Source organism: Phalacrocorax aristotelis, chromosome 25 (genome assembly GCF_949628215.1).
Source record: "Phalacrocorax aristotelis chromosome 25, bGulAri2.1, whole genome shotgun sequence".
Lineage (NCBI taxonomy): Eukaryota > Metazoa > Chordata > Aves > Suliformes > Phalacrocoracidae > Phalacrocorax > Phalacrocorax aristotelis.
The window spans coordinates 3,459,248-3,476,089 of NC_134300.1; the positions used below are offsets into that span (position 1 = coordinate 3,459,248).

The window sequence follows — 16,842 nt, forward strand, 5'->3', positions numbered from 1 at the left end:
ATCACTGGGTGACAAAACCCTGATGGGTGACAGGGCATCACCCAGTGATGGGGCATCACCAGGTGACAGAGCCCCACCAGATGACAGCGGGTGATGGAGCATCCCTGGGTGACGAAACCCCGCCAGGTGACAGAGTCACCAGGTGATGGATCCTCCATGGGTGACAGAGCCCCGCTGGGTGACAGACCATCACTGGGTGACAGAGCATTGAGGAGTGATAAAATCCCAGCAGGTGACAGAGTGTCACCAGGCTATGGATTCTCCATGGGTGATGGAGCATCACAGGGTGACAGAGCTCTGCTGGGTGACAGCGTGTGATGGAGCGTTGCTGGGTGACAAAACCCCACCAGGTGACAGAGTGTCACCAGGTGATGGAACCTCTGTGGGTGATGGAGCATCACCAGGTGATGGAGCACTGCTGGGTGCTGAAGTCCCTCTGGGTGTCGAAGCCCCTCCGGGTGTTGTTGCACCCTCCGTGGGTGACGAAGCCCCTCTGGGTGCTGGAGTCCCACCAGGCGCAGGCGCCCCCGGCCACGGGAGCACCCACGGGTGCCAGCGCTCCCCACCGCCCCAGCCACAGGCGGGCAGGGGCAGGGGGAGGGCAGGGCGAGGACCCCGGCGCCCGGGCCCGCCGGGGGGCTCAGCGGGCGCTGCCGGGGGTCTCGGCCTCGGAAGCGAAGAGCTCTCGGTAGAGCGGGGGGAAGGCGGCGTGCAGCACCCCGGGGTGCAGGCGGCGGAAGGCCTGGAGCTGCTCCACATGCTGCGAGCACAGCGCCCGCAGGCGCCCCTGCGGCGGCAGCTGCGCGGGGACACGGCCCGTCACACGCCTGGCATGCCGCGGGTGACCCCTGCCCACGGCAGCCCCCCGGCCCCCCGCACCCGCACCCTGGCCAGGAGCCCCTCGCGGTGGGTCCGGCGCAGCAGGAGGCGGAAGGCGACTTCCAGGTGTCCCTGCAGCCGTGCCACCTTCGCCTGCTCCTGCAGCCACGGCCGGTCTGGGGACAGGGGACACGGCGGTGGCGCGGGGGTGGTGATGGGGACGGCGACGGGGATGGGATGGGGGACGTGGGGGTGGCGCGGGGGTGGCGATGGGGACAGCGACGGGGATGGGATGGGGGACGCGGGGGTGGCGCAGGGGTGGCGATGGGGATAGGGACAGGGGTGGGGATGGGGATGGGGGACACGGGGGTGGCGTGGGGACGGGGGTGGGATGGGGGCAGGATGGGGACAGGGATGTGATGAGGATGGGGACAGGATGGGCACAGGGACAGGGATGGGATTGGATGGACAAGGATGGGGACAGGGTTGGGACGGGGACAAGATGGGGATGGGGACAGGTTGGGGGCAGGATGGGATTAGGATGGGGACAGGATGGGCACAGGGACTGGGATGGGATTGGCACAGGGACAGGTTGGGGACAGGGGTGGGACAGGGATGGGGTGGGGATGGGACAGGTTGGGGACAGAGATGGGATGGGATGCGGATGGGGATGGGGTGGGAATGGACAAGGATGAGGACAAGGACAGGGGTGGTGAGGGGGAGAGATGGGACCGTGGCAGGGTGGGATGAGGATGGGGACAGGCTGGGGACCACAGGAGGGCAGGGACAGGGTGGGGACACCACAGGGACAGGGTGGGGGACAGCAGAGGCCAGCTCAGGACACCCAACCCCAGCGCCTGCTTTAGGACAAAACCACGGGGTTTTGGGCAAACCCTTGTCTGGGTTCTCACAGGGTTGGGGAGGGAAACTGAGACATGGGGTGGGGACATGGGGAGGGGACACGGGGGGGGACGGGGGGGGTCCCTCACTGGCGTTGATGAGGACGAGGGCGCTGAAGAGGGCCACCTCGCTCTCCGAGAAGTGCAGAGCACAGAGGCTCTGGGCGAAGTCGAAGATGGAGGCGATGAGCTCGTGGCAGCCTGGGGGGACCCTTGTCACCGCCTGTCCCCACGTGTCCCCCTGTGTCCCCCCCCCCGTGTCCCCAGCCCTACCCAGGGATCGGAAGAGCTCGGCACTGGCGTACTTGCCCTCGAAGAAGACGGTCCGGTTGTCGGAGTTGAAGGCTCGGCACATGCGCACCAGCACCACCTCCATGGCGCCTGCCACCGCCCGGCAGCGGGACGGGGACGGTGGCACCGGGGACACAGGGCTGTTGGTTGGGTCGGTGCCCTCATGGCACCAGCCCGTGGGGCTGTCACCTCCCCGGAGGGACCCACAGGACTGTCACCTCCGCGGTGGGCTCAGGGTGGCCCTTGGGGACTGACACCTCCCCGGTGGGACCCACGGGACTGTCACCTCCCCGGTGGGCTCAGGGTGGCCCTTGGGGACTGGCACCTCCCCGGTGGGACCCACGGGACTGTCACCTCCCTGGTGGGCTCAGGGTGGCCCTTGGGGACTGTCACCTCCCCGGTGGGCCCAGGGTGGCCCTTGGGGACTGTCACCTCCCCGGTGGGACCCACGGGACTGTCACCTCCCTGGTGAGACCCATGGGACGCCAGGGCTGGGGACACAGGGGCAGCAGGGACTGTGGGGCCGGGGACAGGGGGACAGGGTGGCCCTGGGGCTGGGGACAGGGGACGCGGTGGCCCCATACCTGCTTTGAGGAGGACGATCTGGTCGTTCTGGCAGAGGTCCATGAAGCCACGCAGGCGCTTGGCGAACTCCACCACGTACTGGATGGCCTCGGTGATGCGCCCGGCGCAGCGCTGCCACATCTCCTCCATCGACTGCGGGACCGGCCGTCACCCCCACCCCAAACCCCAACGCCCCAAAGCCCCCAAGAGCGTCCCCGTCGCTCTGCACCGCGCCGGAGCCCCGGGCACCCAGCCCTCGGCACCCTCTGGGTGCGCTGGGGACCGCCGTGTCCCCACGCCGGTGGCCTCACCTTCTTCTGGTAGGCGCAGACCTCTTCACGGGAGAAGGTGTCCCAGCGCCGGAGCTGCAGGTCCTCGGCGCGGAGCTGACAGGTCTCCCGGTACGACTTGAGGACGTTCTGGGTGAGGTGCTCTGCGGGGGGACAGGGGAATGGGGGCGGGCACCCATGTCCCCAGTGGGCAAGGTCCCACCACCATGGAGCACCCATGGGTGATGCACCCAACTCCCACCACCACTGAGCACCCATGGATGGCAGACCCAGCTCCCACCACCTCTGAGCACCCATGGGTGACAGACCCAGCCCTGACAGGCATGCGGCACCCAGCAACTCACCGATCTCCATGACAGAGGATGTGGGTGACTCCAGGAGGCCTCCAACATCGGGATGGGGGTAGAAGTTGGGGCCGTCCCTGTCCCCGTCCCCATCTGGGTCCCGCTTGGTCCCCTCCAGCCGCCCAGGCTCCACCTCAGCCGTGGGACCAGCCCTGCCCTCCGTCCCGCCGTGGTGGGTGCCAGGGCACCCCAGGGTGCCGCTGGGGGCCAGCGGGTGGCCCCGGCACCCCGTCAGCCCCAGGGGGATGGTGGGTGCCCCCTCGGCCGCCCGCTCCCGCTGCCGCTGCTCCAGCTGCTGCTGCACCTCGGCGTGCAGCCGGTCCCGCTGCTTCTTGGACATGCGGCCGAACTTGACGGCTGCAGGGAGAGGCGGTGGCGGCGCTGGGGACACGCACGCCACACGCGTGTCTGCACGCGTGTGCGCACGCCGGCCCGGCTCCCCGCGACCTACATAGCCGTGGCATTGGGGCTTTCCGGCCCCACGCGTGTGCCACGGTGGCCTCCACCGCCCCGCTTCCTCCGAGCGCACCCATGGCCCCTCCGCTTCCTCCCGGGGATGCCGCGGCTCCCCAGGGCGCCCCGTGGTCCCCGGGCAGCTGCAGCCCCGGGGGCCGCAGCCGGTGGGAACGGGGCCGCGGCCGGGTGATGCACCCAGTTCTGGGGTGGGGGATGCACCCCCGGTGTGGCGTCGGGGAGGCACCCAGCCGTGGGGGCGCACCCAGCCGTGGGGAGGGGGCTGCACCCGCGGCCCGGGGTGGGCACCCACCGTCGCGGGACATGCCAAGGCGCAGGCACTTCTGCAGGCGGCAGTGCTGGCAGCGGTTGCGGCTGGCCCGGTCGATGGGGCAGTTCTGCTGGCGGCTGCAGGCGTAGCTCAGGCTGCTCTGCTGGCTGCGCCGGAAAAAGCCCTGCGCTGGGGGTCACCGCCGTGCTGGCACCCCCGGTGCCGTCCCGGCACCCCCCGGCACCCCCGGCACCGGCCCACCTTGCAGCCCTCGCAGGTGATGACGCCGTAGTGGATCCCCGAGGATTTGTCCCCGCAGATCTTGCAGGGGATGACCTCGATGTGGGCTGCGGGCGGGAGGGACGGCGTGGGCACCCACCCCGAGGGGTCCCGCGGGGCTCACGGGGAGCCCACGGCCCCTCTGGGCTCACATGGCACCCGTGGGACCGCGTGTACCACCTGTGTCCTTGCACGCATGCCCTGGGCTGCGTGGCACCCATGGGCTCCTGTGGCACCTATGGGACCAGATGTCCCCCATGGGCTCCCATGGCCCCCATGGGCTCCTGTGGCACCTATGGGACATGTGTCCCCCATGGCCGCACGTGTCCCTCACAGGTTCACGTGCCACCACATGGGCTCACGTGTCCCCTGTAGGCTCACGTCCCTCATGGGCTCCCATGTCACCCCATGGGCTCCCGTGTCCCCCTTCAGTTCCCGTGTCACCCCGTGGGCTCCTGAGCTCCCTGTGGGACCGCGTGTCCTCTCTGGGACCGCATCTGCCACCCACGTTCTCATCGGGACTCCATGGGCTCACGTCCCCTACGGGCATCGGTGTCCCCTGTGGACCCAGAAGTCACTCGTGGGCTCACGTGCCCCCCATGAGCTCACGTGGTCCCTATGGGCTCCCGTGGCACCTATGGGTTCCTAAGGCACCCCACAGGCTCCGAGGTCCCCCACGTGCTCCGGTTCCACCCAGGAGCCCGTGGGTGCCCCCCGGGCGTCCCCCCGCAGCCCCGGCGCAGGGTGGGCCCTGCCGGACGCCGGGGGCTGCTGAAACCGCAGCGGCAGCGAGCGCCGGCGAAGCCACAACTGGGACGCGGCCCCACCTCGCAGGAAGGCGCCCGCCGCCCCGGCACGGCCCTGGCGCGGCACCGGCACGGCCCTGGCACAGCCCCGGCACAGCCCCGGCGTGGCACCACTGGGCAGGGGGCCATGGGGCGCGGTCACGGGGATGGGGGGCACCAGAGCCATGGGGTGGGGGACACCGGGCACGGGGACACCGGGGCTGGGGTCACTGGGGACGAGGATGCTGGGGCTGGGGTCGCTGGAGATGGGGTCACCGGGGATGGGGATCTGGGGGGACACCAGAGCTGGGGAACGGCTGAGCTTGAGGGGACACCAGAGCCAGGGGACACTGGAGGTGGGGTGCCACGGGAGCAGGGGGACACCAGAGCAAACGTGCCAGAGCTGGGGGGACGCCAGAGCTGGGGGACACTGGGGTGGGGATGCTGCAGCTGGGGGGGACCCCAACCCCGGAGATGCCCCAGAGCCCCCAGGAGACCCCTCCTGCCCCAATGGCTCTTGTCCCCCGGCTGCCACCAGCTTGTCACCCCCTGCCCTGCCCAGGCCTGTGCACGTCCACGCACACCCGTGCAACCCTGCACACGCTTGTGCACACTGAGACGTGCCTGAGCCCCCTCCGACGTGCTCACACACGCTCGCGTGCATGTACGGGCACGCTTGTGCACGGGGATTTTGGGGGGCTGATGCACACTCAGGCACACGTGGGCTCACGCACACGCCCTCAGTCACGCACACACGCTTGGGCACACTCGCCTCGTGCACGTTTGCAAAAGGTTGTGCAAAGCTGTGAACGCTCGTGCACGCTCCTTCAGGCTGCTGCACGCTTGTCCACGCTTGCACTCATTCTTGCACGCTTGCACGTGTTCACACACGCTTGTGGACGCTCACGTGTGCTTGCCCACGCCAGTGCGTGCTCACAGGCGCTCTCGCACGCTCGGGGATGCTTGCACAGGCTGCTACGTGCCCGCCGACCCTCCGCGCGCTCCCGCGCGCTCCCGCACGCTCCCGCACGCTTTGCACGCACGCAGCCGCTCCTTCACGCGTGCACACGCCCGCACCTCTTCCTCCCGGGGCCGAATCCGCTTCGTCGGCTTTTTCCACCTGCCCCAGTTTTGGGGCCCGGCGGCCGCCCTCGCATCCGGCGCCGGCGGCCGGGCACCGGGGACCCCCACGGCGGCACCGACCCAGAGGGACCCTGGGAATTCGGCGCTTTGACTCAGCCCCGCACCCCGGCACCCGCATTAGTCAACGGTGCCGGCGCCGGCGGCTGCCAGGAAGCGCCGCTTTCGGGTGCTGCTCCTGCCGGGAACCGGCGGCGAGAGGTCGACGAGGTCTCGCCCAGCCCCACGCCTCCCCGCCGCCCCCACGGCACCCACCCGCACCTGTGGGCACCGGTTCCTCCAGGTGCCCGCCGCCGCCACCACCACGGGCACCCGCCGGCACCCGCCGTCCCCGCCGGCACCCACCAGCGCCCACCGGTACCCGTCAGCCCCACGGGCACCCGACGGCACCCGCCGTCCCCGCCAGCACCCAGCAGCACCACGGGCACCCGCCGGTACCCCGCATCTCCAGCAGCACCCATCCGCCCCACCAGCCCCAGGGGCACCCACCAGCAGCCGTCACCGCCACCGGCACCCACCAGCATCCACCAGCACCCACCAGTACCCGTCGGCCCCGCCAGCACCCACTAGCCCCATCAGCACCCAGTGGTACCTGCCATCACCACCAGCACCCACCAGTTCCTATCAGCCCCATGGGGACCTGCTGGCACCCACCAGCCCCACCAGCACCCACCGGTACCCACCAGCCCCACCAGCACCCGTCAGCCCCACAGGGACCCACTGGCCCCACCAGCCCCACGGGCACCCACAGGCACCCACAGCCCCACAGGCACCCACGGGCACCCGCCAGCTCTGCAGGCAGCCGCCAGCACCCACCAGTCCCGGGGACACCCACCAGCACCCTTAGCACCCCCAGACCCATGGGGACCTGATGCACCCATCAGCACCCACCGTCCCCAGGGTGGGGGGACGACCCGGTGCTCCCGACCCCCCCCGGCACAGCGTCACAGCAAAACACGCCATGACACGGGCAGACACGTCACGGCACAGGCCAACACGCCATGACACGGAAGGGAAAGAGGGGACCCCTGGGGACCCCGGCCCCAGCACCCAGGGGTGCCGGCGCCCCTGCCTCAGTTTCCCCAGTGCCAAAGCAGGGGGGCTGCGGGTGGGGGCGGCGCGGGAGCAGGGCCACCTGCGTGTCCCCGTCCGTGTCCCCGTCAGTGTCACCTGCACCGGCCCCGCGCAGCTGCCAGCCCCCACCACATCTAAGGGCGAGCGCCCGACCCGCAGGTGCGCGGGGGCACCCATGGGTGCTGGGGGGCACCCGCGCTCCCGGCCTTGGGCGCTCGCAGCCACAGCTGCGGGTGCGGGGGGGGGAACAGGGCTGCCCAGAGCCCCAGCACCGCCGGGACATGCAGCAACATGCGATAACATGTATGCACGCCCCGTGACACGCATGCACGCCCCATGACACGCATGCATGCCCCGCAACATGCATGCATGTCACTCTCCGTGCACGGACACCCAGAGCCGTGTGCAACACCCGCACACGCTGTACTGCCCTGCGACATGGGTAAACATGCCTTAACATGTGTGTATATGCAGCTACGCACCGTAACACATGTGCACACACAGCAACACACTGTAACACGTGTGCGCATGTAGCAACATGCCGTAACACGCATGCACAGACCCCGTAGTGTGTGCAGATGCAGTTACACAACCCTCATTGTGCACATGCCCCCAAACACGCCTGCACACGCCACAACACACATGGTCATGCTGTAACATGTGCCAAGACGCCTGTGTGAGCTGTACAACCTGTGTGATGCTGCAACACACTGACACACGCTGACACATGCAGCCCCTGTGCCCCGGCAGCTCCTGGTGCTCTCACACACGCACACATGTGGACACGCTCATGTGCACGCTCACACGCGTGCCTGCACACACATGGGTGCTCCCACAGGTGTGCACGGGTATGGTCGTGCACACGCCTGCCCGCACCCTGCCCTCCCACACGCTCACACGCTCACACACGCTTGCACACGCACAGTCCAACAGGTTCCCACCCGCTTGCACAAGCAGGCAGCCATGCCCACTCGTGTGCGCGCACACACGCACACCCGTGCGATCCCACACCCTTGCACACTCCCATGCACGCTCCCCCCTGCTTGCACACGCACACAGATTCCCATGTGCCCCCACGCCCTTGCACACGCGCTCCTGCCCGATCCCACCTGCAGGCCTGCTCCCACGCACTCCCACACGCCTGCACACACGCGTGCACACCCCTGCATGCTCCCATGCCCTTGCACACACGCGTGCACACCCCAGCATGCTCCCACTTGCACACACACGCCCGCCTGCTCCCACGCTCCTCCGTGCGTGCACGACCCATCTCACACACTCCCGCACGCTTACACGCTCCCACACGCGTGCCCACAGGCGTGCCCGGACACACACGCGCGCTGCCCCCCTGGCACACACGCAGGCCCCCTCCCACCCCCTGCCACGCGCACCGCGCCCCGCTCCCCCAGCCTCGCACACACGCCCCCACCTGCACCCACCCGCGCCCGCGTGTGCCCCCCGCCCGCAGCCCCCCGCGCCAGGCCCTACCTCGCATGGCGGCGGCGGTGGCGCGGGCGGCGCGGCCGAGCGTTATAAGGGCGCCGGGGGCCCCCCCGGCATCCTGCCCCCCCCCCCGGCATCCTGCCCCCCCGGCCCCACGCACTGGAAATTTCCGACTTTCCACGGCGCGGCTGGGGGGGAAACTGAGGCACGGAGGGGCGGCGCGGGGAGCCCGGCTGCCGGGGGCGCCCCCCGCCCCCCGTGACCCCGCTGACCCCAGGCCAAGCGAAGCGGGGACCCAGGCGGCTGGGCGGGCACCCTCCCTACGGCCCCAAAACCCCCGGGGTGGCTCCGCACCCCCAGGCCCCACGGGACCCCATGGCACCCCCATGTGCTCAGCTTTGGGGTGCAGCAAAGGGACCCCACCACACCCTGAGGTAGCTGGCCCTGGGGCGCAGGGATGGGACTCCAGGGCACCCCAACATGCCCGGCCTTGGGGTGCAGCCAGGGGACCTCAAAGCACCCCGACGTGCCAGGCTTTGGGGTGCAACCATGGCACCCCACATCACTTTAGTGTGCCTGGCTTTGGGGTGCAGCCAGGGGCCCCACAGCACCCCAGCGTCCCTGGCTTTGGGGTGCACTCGCAAGACCCCACAGCTCCCATTGTGCCCGGCTTTGGGGTGCACCTGTGGGACCCCACAGCTCCCCGGTGTACCCGGCTTTGGGGTGCAATGATGGGACCCCAAAAATCCCTGGTGTCCCCAGCTTTGGGGTGCAGACGGGGGACCCCACAGCACCCCAGTGTGCCCGGCTTTGGGGTGCAATGATGGGACCCCAAAAATCCCCGGTGTCCCTGGCTTTGGGGTGCAACGATGGGACCCCACAGCTCCCCGGAGTCCCCGGCTTTGGGGTGCAATGCTGGGACCCCACAGCTCCCCGGTGTGCCCGGCTTTGGGGTGCAATAATGGGACCCCAAAAATCCCCGGTGTCCCCAGTTTTGGGGTGCAGACGGGGGACCCCACACCTCCCCTGTGTGCTCGGCTTTGGGGTGCACCCGCGGGACCCCTGCGCCCCCAGGTGCCCATGGGGGGAAACTGAGGCCCCAGCTTCGGCGAGCGCCACCCGGGCCCCCGGGGGTCCCCCGGCCCTGCCCCGTGCCCGTGTCCGTGTCCGTGTGTCCGGCGGGTGCCGCTCCCGCCGCCCCGCGCCCCCGGGATCCATCCGAGCGCGGGGCTCAGCGCTGACCCCTGGGGGGCGCCCGGCCCCGCCCACACCCCCCGCCCACACCCCCGACGGCCCCGCCCACCTCCAGTGACTCCGCCCACAACGCCCCAAAGCCTCCGCCTGCTGCCGCGGCCCCGCCCACACGGCCAGGCCCCGCCCTCCCCTCCCCGGGGGTCCCGGGGCCGAGCCCCCCCGTGTCACGCCGACCCCACGCGGGGTGTGGGGGGGTGTGTGCCCCCCCCGTCAGCAGCGTGGCGGGGGGACGCCGAGGTGGGGTTGTGGGGCGGGGGGCGTGGCTGGGGGGGGTCCCTAAGGAGTCCCTGCCCTCCCCCACGGGGGACCCCTCCTGGCCGTGGTGTCCCACCCGGGGCGCAGCTGAACCCCACAAATAACACCAGGGACACGAGGGGTGATCTGCAGCGGCTCTGATCTCGTGGGGCCCCCCACCCCACCTCGGGTGATGGGGGGACATGGGGGGACATGGGGGGACATGGGGTGACACAGGGAGGACACGGGGGGACATGGGGAACACGCAGATGGCTATGGGCCACTGTCCTCCTGCGGCTGGTGCTTGGTGGGGTCCGGGCGGATGAAGAGCCCTGGAGGAGAGAGGGGGAACGGGCTGGATGGGGTCCCCCCGCGCCCCCCCACCCGCGGGGGGGGTCCCCACGCGTGTGCGTCCCCCCCTCACCCACCGGTGGCCCGTGCGTGCAGCGTGTCCCCGCCGGTGCTCCGGATGTCGCAGGAGAGGAAAACCTTGCGTCCCTCGAGCCGCTCGGCGCGTCCGTCCAGCAGCACGACGGCGCCCAGCGGGACGGGGCTGCGCGGGGGGACACGGCGCTCAGACACACCCCCCCCCCGCCGTCCCCGCCGTCCCCGGGGACGCCCCGTCCCGCCGCGCGGACACCCCCTCCCCGTCCCGCCGCGGGGACACTCACGCCACGTAGTCGATGCTGAGGTTGGCCGTCATCACCTTGCCGGCCACGGCCACGGCGCAGGTCCCCAGCGCGCTGTCGACGATGGCGGCGATGGCACCGCCGTGGGTCAGGCTGGGCGCAGGGACACACGGTGAGCGCGGGGCCGGGACGCGGCGGGGGGGCGCGGCGGGGACGACGGGGACACTCACCCGGGGTGTCCCTCCAGGTAGGGCCCGGGCTGGAAGAGGCAGAGCAGGCGGCGCTCGGCGGCGTTGAAGAACATGGCGTACTCGAAGCCGCAGCCGTCGCCCTCGATGGCGCGGAGGAAGAGCCGCGTGTCCCCCGGCGGCGCCCCTGCGGGGTCGGGGAGGGGCTGCGGCACCGACCCCCCCACCCCAACGCCCCCGTCGCCCCGAGAGCACCCGCCCGGGAGGTGGTGGCGGGCGCTGCGGTAGGAGGGGAGGCGCGCCCAGGCGCCGCCGGCGGCCATGCCGAGGAGGCGGCCGTAGTGGTGCCGCATGGCGCCGCTCCAGCCCCCGTTGGGCACCGCGTAGTCCCGGGGGGGCTCCGGCCCCGCGGCGGGGGCCACGCGGGCGGGGGGGCGCGGCCGGCAGCGGGCGGGGGCGCGGGGCCACACGCTGGCAGCCAGCGCCCGCCACGCCGGCCCCCCGCCGCTGCGCCACATGGCTCCGGGCTGCGACGTCACGCCCGGATGGTGAGGTCACCGGTGAGGTCACGCCCGGCCGCTGGGGTCACCGGTGATGTCACGCCTGGTTGGTGGGGTCCCTGGTGAGGTCACGCCCAGCCAGTGAGGTCACCAGTGATGTCACGCCCGGTTGGTGGGGTCACCACCAATGTCACGCCCGGTCGGTGGGGTCACCGATGATGGTGTCATACCCGGCCACTGAGGTCACTGGTGATGTCACGCCTGGTCCGCTGCAGGGCGGTGATGTCACACGCTGTCACTGGCCCAGGTGGTGATGTCACGCCCTGTCAGGGAGACCCGGTGCTGCCACGCCGGAAGCCGGCAGTGACATCACTCCCGGGCAGGAGCTGTGGCGTCACTCCCGGTGCCCCACCCCCCCCGTGGCGTCAAGGACAGCCAGGTCAAAGGTCAGACCGCTCCCTGTCCCGGCTGCCCGGCCCCTGCCACCCACCGCCCCCTGACCCCGTGACCCCCGACCCCGTGACCCCCGCGCCCGCGCGCACCCCCCGCTCCCGCCGCGCCGCGCGCGAACCCCGCAGAGCCGTTGGGGCCGGCCACGCCCATCTGCGTCACCGGCGGGGCGGGGCCTCCTCGGCTTCCGTAGGAGCCCCGCCCTGCCCCGGAGCGCCCCGGTACAGCCCGGTCCTGCCCCGCGCGACCCCCTGCGGCCCCTGTAGACCCCTATACCGACCCATACCGCCCCTACAGGCCCCTATACTGCCCCATACAGCCCCTACAGATCCCTATACTTCCCCTACAGACCCCTACACCGCTCCATGCAGCCCCTACAGAACCCCATACACCCCTATAGACTCCTATACCACCCCATACAGCCCGATACAGCCTCTCCTGGTACCCATGCACCTCGATACAGCCCCATACAGCTCCTGTACACCCCCGTACAGCACCTCTGGACCCCTATACAGCCTGTATACACCCCTACGCAGCTCTGGGGCAACTACGGCCACCTTATGCATACCTACAGAGCCCTGCACAGGCCTTACAGAGAGAGACGTGCCTATACAGCCCTCTGCAGGCCGTATACAGCCCCAAAACGCCCTATATGGCCCCTGTAGATGCCTGTGCAGCCCCGTACAAACCTCCACAGCATGTACGGGTCACCTATATGCCAATGCACACCCCTGTATGGCCCCTGTAGACCCCCATATGGCCCCATTAGATTCCCATACAGCCCTCTGTGGCTGCTGCAGACCCCCTACACAGCCCCGTGCAGCCCCTATGGACCCCCATACGGCCCCTTTAGATTCCCATATGACCCCATTCAGCCCTCTGTGGCTGCTGCAGACCCCCTACACAGCCCCGTGCAGCCCCTATGGACCCCCATACAGCCCCTTTAGATTCCCATATGACCCCATTCAGCCCTCTGTGGCTGCTGCAGACCCCCTACGCAGCCCCTATAGAAGCCCTCTGCACTCCCTATACGGCCCCCATCAGCCCTCTGCGCACCCCCCAGCCCTGCACCCCAGCCCTTCGATGGCCCTATAGGGCCTCAAACAGCCCTGCATCCCCCCACCCTTTGTCGGGGGACCCCCCCTCACTCACCAGCAGGTTGGGGGGGGGCTGCGCTCCACCCCCCGCGGCCAGGGGCATCCAGTGGATGGGGCTGGGGGGGCCGGGGCACCCCAGGGTGGGGGTGGTGGGGACCCCAACAGATGACACAGCTCCAGTGTAGTACAAAACACCTTTATTGGGGGGGGGGGGGGGGGGGGGGGGCAGCACCCAGGGGTGTTGGGGCAGCACCCCAGGCTGGGGGGGTAGCACCGACGGGTGGGGCGGACAGGGACCCCAAGAGATGAGGCAGCTCCAGCGTAGTACAAAACACCTTTATTGGGGGGGGGGGGGGGGTCAGTGGGCAGCGGCGGGGCAGCACCCATGGGTGGCGGGGCAACACCCCAGGCTGGGCGGGGGGGTCAGCTCCCACGGGTTGAAGGGGAGCAGCACCCATGGGTGGGGGGGCAGCACCCGGGGGTGTCAGGGCAGGACCCCAGGCTGGGTGGGCAGCACCCACGGGTGGGGGTCAGGGGCAGCACCCACGGGTGCCGCTCTCACTTCCTGCCCTTCTGCTTCATGTGCAGCACGAAGTAGTCGTTGCAGGCGATGGTGAGCCCGGCCACCAGGGAGAAGAAGCCCTGGAAGCCCACCTTGCCATCCCGGCACTGGTCCAGGTCCTTCATGATCTTGTCCAGGGCCATGGGGTCCCGCTGGTTCTGGGGGGGGGGGGCAGCGGCGGCGTCAGGGCCCCCCACCCCGGCGTCGGGGCTGTGCCCACCCAGCTGCTGGCCTCCCCACGCCCTTGGGGGGTCCCGGCCTGGCAGAATGCTGTAGGGGCTGATTCCGGGGGTCTACCGGGGGCTGATCCCAAGGGGGCAATCCCAGGGGGTCTATGGGGGCTGATCCCGGGGGGGGCGATCCCAGGGGGTCTATGGGGGCTGATCCCGGGGGGGGCGATCCCAGGGGGCTGATCCCAGGGTAGCTATGGGGTCTGATCCTGGGGGCTGATCCCAGGGGGCCTATGGGGCTGATCCTGGGGGCTGATCCTAGGGGGTCTATGGGGTCTGATCCTGGGGGGCTAATCCTAGGGGGTCTATGGGGCTGATCCCGGGGGCTGATCCCAGGGGGCTATGGGGTGTGGTCAAGGGGGAGCTATAGGGGCTGATCCTGGGGGGCTGATCCTGGAGGGCTATGGGGGCTGATCCCCAGGGGGGCTATGGGGTCTGCCGCCCCCCCCCAGTGCCCGATCCTGTCCCCCACCTCCAGGAAGCCGGGGAACTCCTTCTCCATGAGCACCCGCAGGTCCTCCTTGCCGAGGTGGTTCTTGTCCCCCGCGTACTTGTGGAAGGTGAACATGAGGGTCTCCATGGCGTGCTCCATCTGGGATGGCATGGCTGGGCCGGGGGCTGCGGGGCGGGGGACAGCTCAGCCGTGGCCCCCGAGCCCCCCCGAGCTGAGGCTGGTGCCACTCATCACGCCTGTGAGCGGTTTTCCAGCCGCTGGGAATGACTCAGCTCTGGGCTGCGGCCGCAGGGTGGGGCTGGGGGGGACACACGTCCTGCGGGTGTGTCCTGTGTCCCCCCCCCACCCGCTACGGGGCACCCTGGGGAACCCCAGTGAGTCAGGGGGGGCGTTGCGCAAAGCCCCTGGTCCCCTCCCTGGGCGGGGCGCGCCCTGCCTCAGTTTCCCCGTGTCAGAGGGGTCACGGGGGGGGCAGCCCCACAGCAGCTCCCCCCCAAGGGGTGATTCCCCCCTCCCCATCATTTTAGGAAGGCATACCTGGGCCTGGCAGAGATGTGGGGGTGATGGCAGTGTGGGGACACGCCTGCCCCATGGCACGGCCGCTCCCCCCCTGCCCATGCCAGGACCACCCCCCCCCCGCACCCCGATGTTCCCCCCCGGGGCTGCCGGAGGGTTGGGGACAGGGTTGGGGACACGAAGCCACCCCCCAGCGCGGGCGCCCGCACCGAAACAGGAACCAGCCCGGCCCGCGGCTTCGCCTCTGAACACTTGGGGGGGACCCCGGGGGGAGCCAGGGCCGGGCCCTCCCGCACAGCGCCGGGACACCCCCCAGCCAGCCCTGCCCCCCCCCCGGCAGGATGGGGCTCCCCCGCAGTTGCGGGGGCTTCTCCTGGTGGGGGATGTGCCCCACGTGCCCATTTTCGGGGTCCCCCTCCAAAGCGGGGTGCGAGGTTGGGTCCTCCTTTAAGGGATGGGGGGCAATGCCCGTGGAACCCTCCGGGGGGTGGGAGGGCAGGATGGGGTCCCCCTCTAGCAGGATGGGGCTCCCCACCCGTGGGGGGCCTGCCCGGGGGTCCCCCCGCTAAATGAGGGGTCCAGGGTCGGGCCCCCCCCGGAGAGCGGGGTGCGGGCTTGGGTTCCCCCCCGAGCGCGGGGTGCGGGGTTGGAGCCCCCACCCGAGGACCCCCCAACGGCGAGGGGGGGGGGGGGGGCGGCCCCCCGTCCGATACTCACGGTGTGGCGCGGCGCGGCGCGGAGCGGGCAGTGGCGGGGCGCGGCGCCGCCCGGGATAGGCACGGCGGGGGCGGGCCGGGGGGGCGCCGGGGGGGGGGGGGGAGCCGGTGACTCACCCGCTCCCCGCCCGGCCACGCTCCGCCTCACGCCCTGCCGGCCGCCCCCCGCCCCTCCCGCGGCTGCACCCCCGGGATCCCACTCCCGGGGCCCCCCCGGGCTGCCCCTCCTGCCCCCCGGCCTCTCTGCCCCCCCGGGCCCCGCCCGAACATCCCCGCCCCTCCGTCCCGCCGGGACACTCCCGGGACACCCCCGCCCCTCTGCCCCCCCGGGACACCCACGGGCTGTCCCCCGGACACCCCCCGCACCTCCGGGACCCCTCCGGGCTGCACCCTCGGACCCCCCATGCTGCCCCCTGCACCCCCCGCCCCCCCATTCTGCCCCCAGACCCCCTCACCCCTCTCTCTGCCCCCCCCCCCCCGGACACTGCCCCCCCCCCCCCCGAGGGGTCCCTCCGTCACCCCCCTCCCCGCGGGGGCGCCACCCCGGCGCGTGCCGCCTAATTACGACTAATTGGGCGCCGAGGCGTGGGACCCCGCGGGGCAGCACCCTTCGCGCGTGGCAGGGCGCCCGGCCGCGCGCCGCCCCCGCAGCGCCCCAGGGTGCCGCCGGCACCCGTCTCCTCCGCAGGATCCGCGTCCCGGGTGGGTGGGGGTCCCCCGTGTGTGTGTGACACCCCCCTCAGTCCCCCTCCCCAAAAAGGTGCAGAGGCGGGAGGGGGGCAGGGCCGGGATGAGCCCCGTGGGTGCACCCCCACGCGTGGGTGCCGGCCCTGCCCGCCTGGCACCATCTGCCGGAGACGGGGAGAAGGGCGAGCCCGGTCCCGAGGGGCCTCTTCCCTGTTGGGGACCCCCCTTTGTCCACGCCCTTTAGTCCCCCCTTGTCCCCAGGGCACCCCCTTGTCCCCAGGGCACCCCCGCAGCCAACCCCACCCCAAGGGCCTCCCCTTCCTCACAGCCCCCCTAATCCCCGGGGCACCACCCCCCGCGCCTCAAGGACCCTCCTCAGTCCCCGGGAACACCCCAAGCGAGCCCCCAACCCAAGAGACACACACACACCCGCCCCACAACGCCGGCGCCCCCACTTCTTGTCTCTCTGCCCTCAGTCAAGATGGCGGCTCCCCCTCGTGCCCCCAATAGGCTTGAAGCCGCGCCCTGCCGACCCCGCCTGCCCTCTCCCAAGATGGCGGCCGCGCCCCCACGTGCCCTAAGGGCGTGGCGGCCTTGCCACCTTGCCCTCTCCCAACATGGCGGCCGACCGCCAACGCTCCCGGAGGGCGCTGAAGCCGGCGGCGGGTGACCC

At 71.2% G+C, this 16,842-nt stretch overlaps 3 protein-coding genes across 5 annotated transcripts; all 3 read right to left on the reverse strand.

Moving 5' to 3' along the window:
* Window positions 1-640: 640 nt before the first annotated feature.
* On the reverse strand, window positions 641-3,986 carry RORC (RAR related orphan receptor C). Its single transcript, XM_075074970.1, is given in 10 exon segments — window positions 641-799; window positions 886-910; window positions 912-975; window positions 978-995; window positions 1,809-1,919; window positions 1,992-2,099; window positions 2,594-2,726; window positions 2,885-3,006; window positions 3,208-3,564; window positions 3,974-3,986. Coding segments are annotated over 10 exon segments (1,110 nt in total).
* A 6,297-nt stretch (window positions 3,987-10,283) lies between these two features.
* LOC142048191 (acyl-coenzyme A thioesterase THEM4-like) lies at window positions 10,284-12,091 on the reverse strand. Its single transcript, XM_075074834.1, has 5 exons — window positions 12,000-12,091; window positions 11,000-11,560; window positions 10,812-10,922; window positions 10,569-10,693; window positions 10,284-10,472 (listed from the first exon to the last, which is right to left on the reverse strand). Exons 2-5 carry the CDS (start codon window positions 11,473-11,475, stop codon window positions 10,414-10,416), a joined length of 771 nt encoding a protein of 256 aa, XP_074930935.1. The 5' UTR covers window positions 11,476-11,560; window positions 12,000-12,091; the 3' UTR covers window positions 10,284-10,413.
* A 1,093-nt stretch (window positions 12,092-13,184) lies between these two features.
* Window positions 13,185-16,714, reverse strand: S100A10 (S100 calcium binding protein A10). Of its 3 annotated transcripts, none has more exons than XM_075075296.1 (3): window positions 16,599-16,714; window positions 14,269-14,402; window positions 13,185-13,724 (listed from the first exon to the last, which is right to left on the reverse strand). In XM_075075296.1, exons 2-3 carry the CDS (start codon window positions 14,398-14,400, stop codon window positions 13,563-13,565), a joined length of 294 nt encoding a protein of 97 aa, XP_074931397.1. In that variant the 5' UTR covers window positions 14,401-14,402; window positions 16,599-16,714; the 3' UTR covers window positions 13,185-13,562. The 3 variants fall into 3 exon arrangements, with proteins under 3 accessions (XP_074931397.1, XP_074931398.1, XP_074931396.1); XM_075075297.1 differs by having other exon boundaries at window positions 14,269-14,414; window positions 16,599-16,669; XM_075075295.1 differs by lacking the exon at window positions 16,599-16,714 and adding an exon at window positions 15,484-15,603 and having other exon boundaries at window positions 14,269-14,414.
* Window positions 16,715-16,842: the final 128 nt, after the last annotated feature.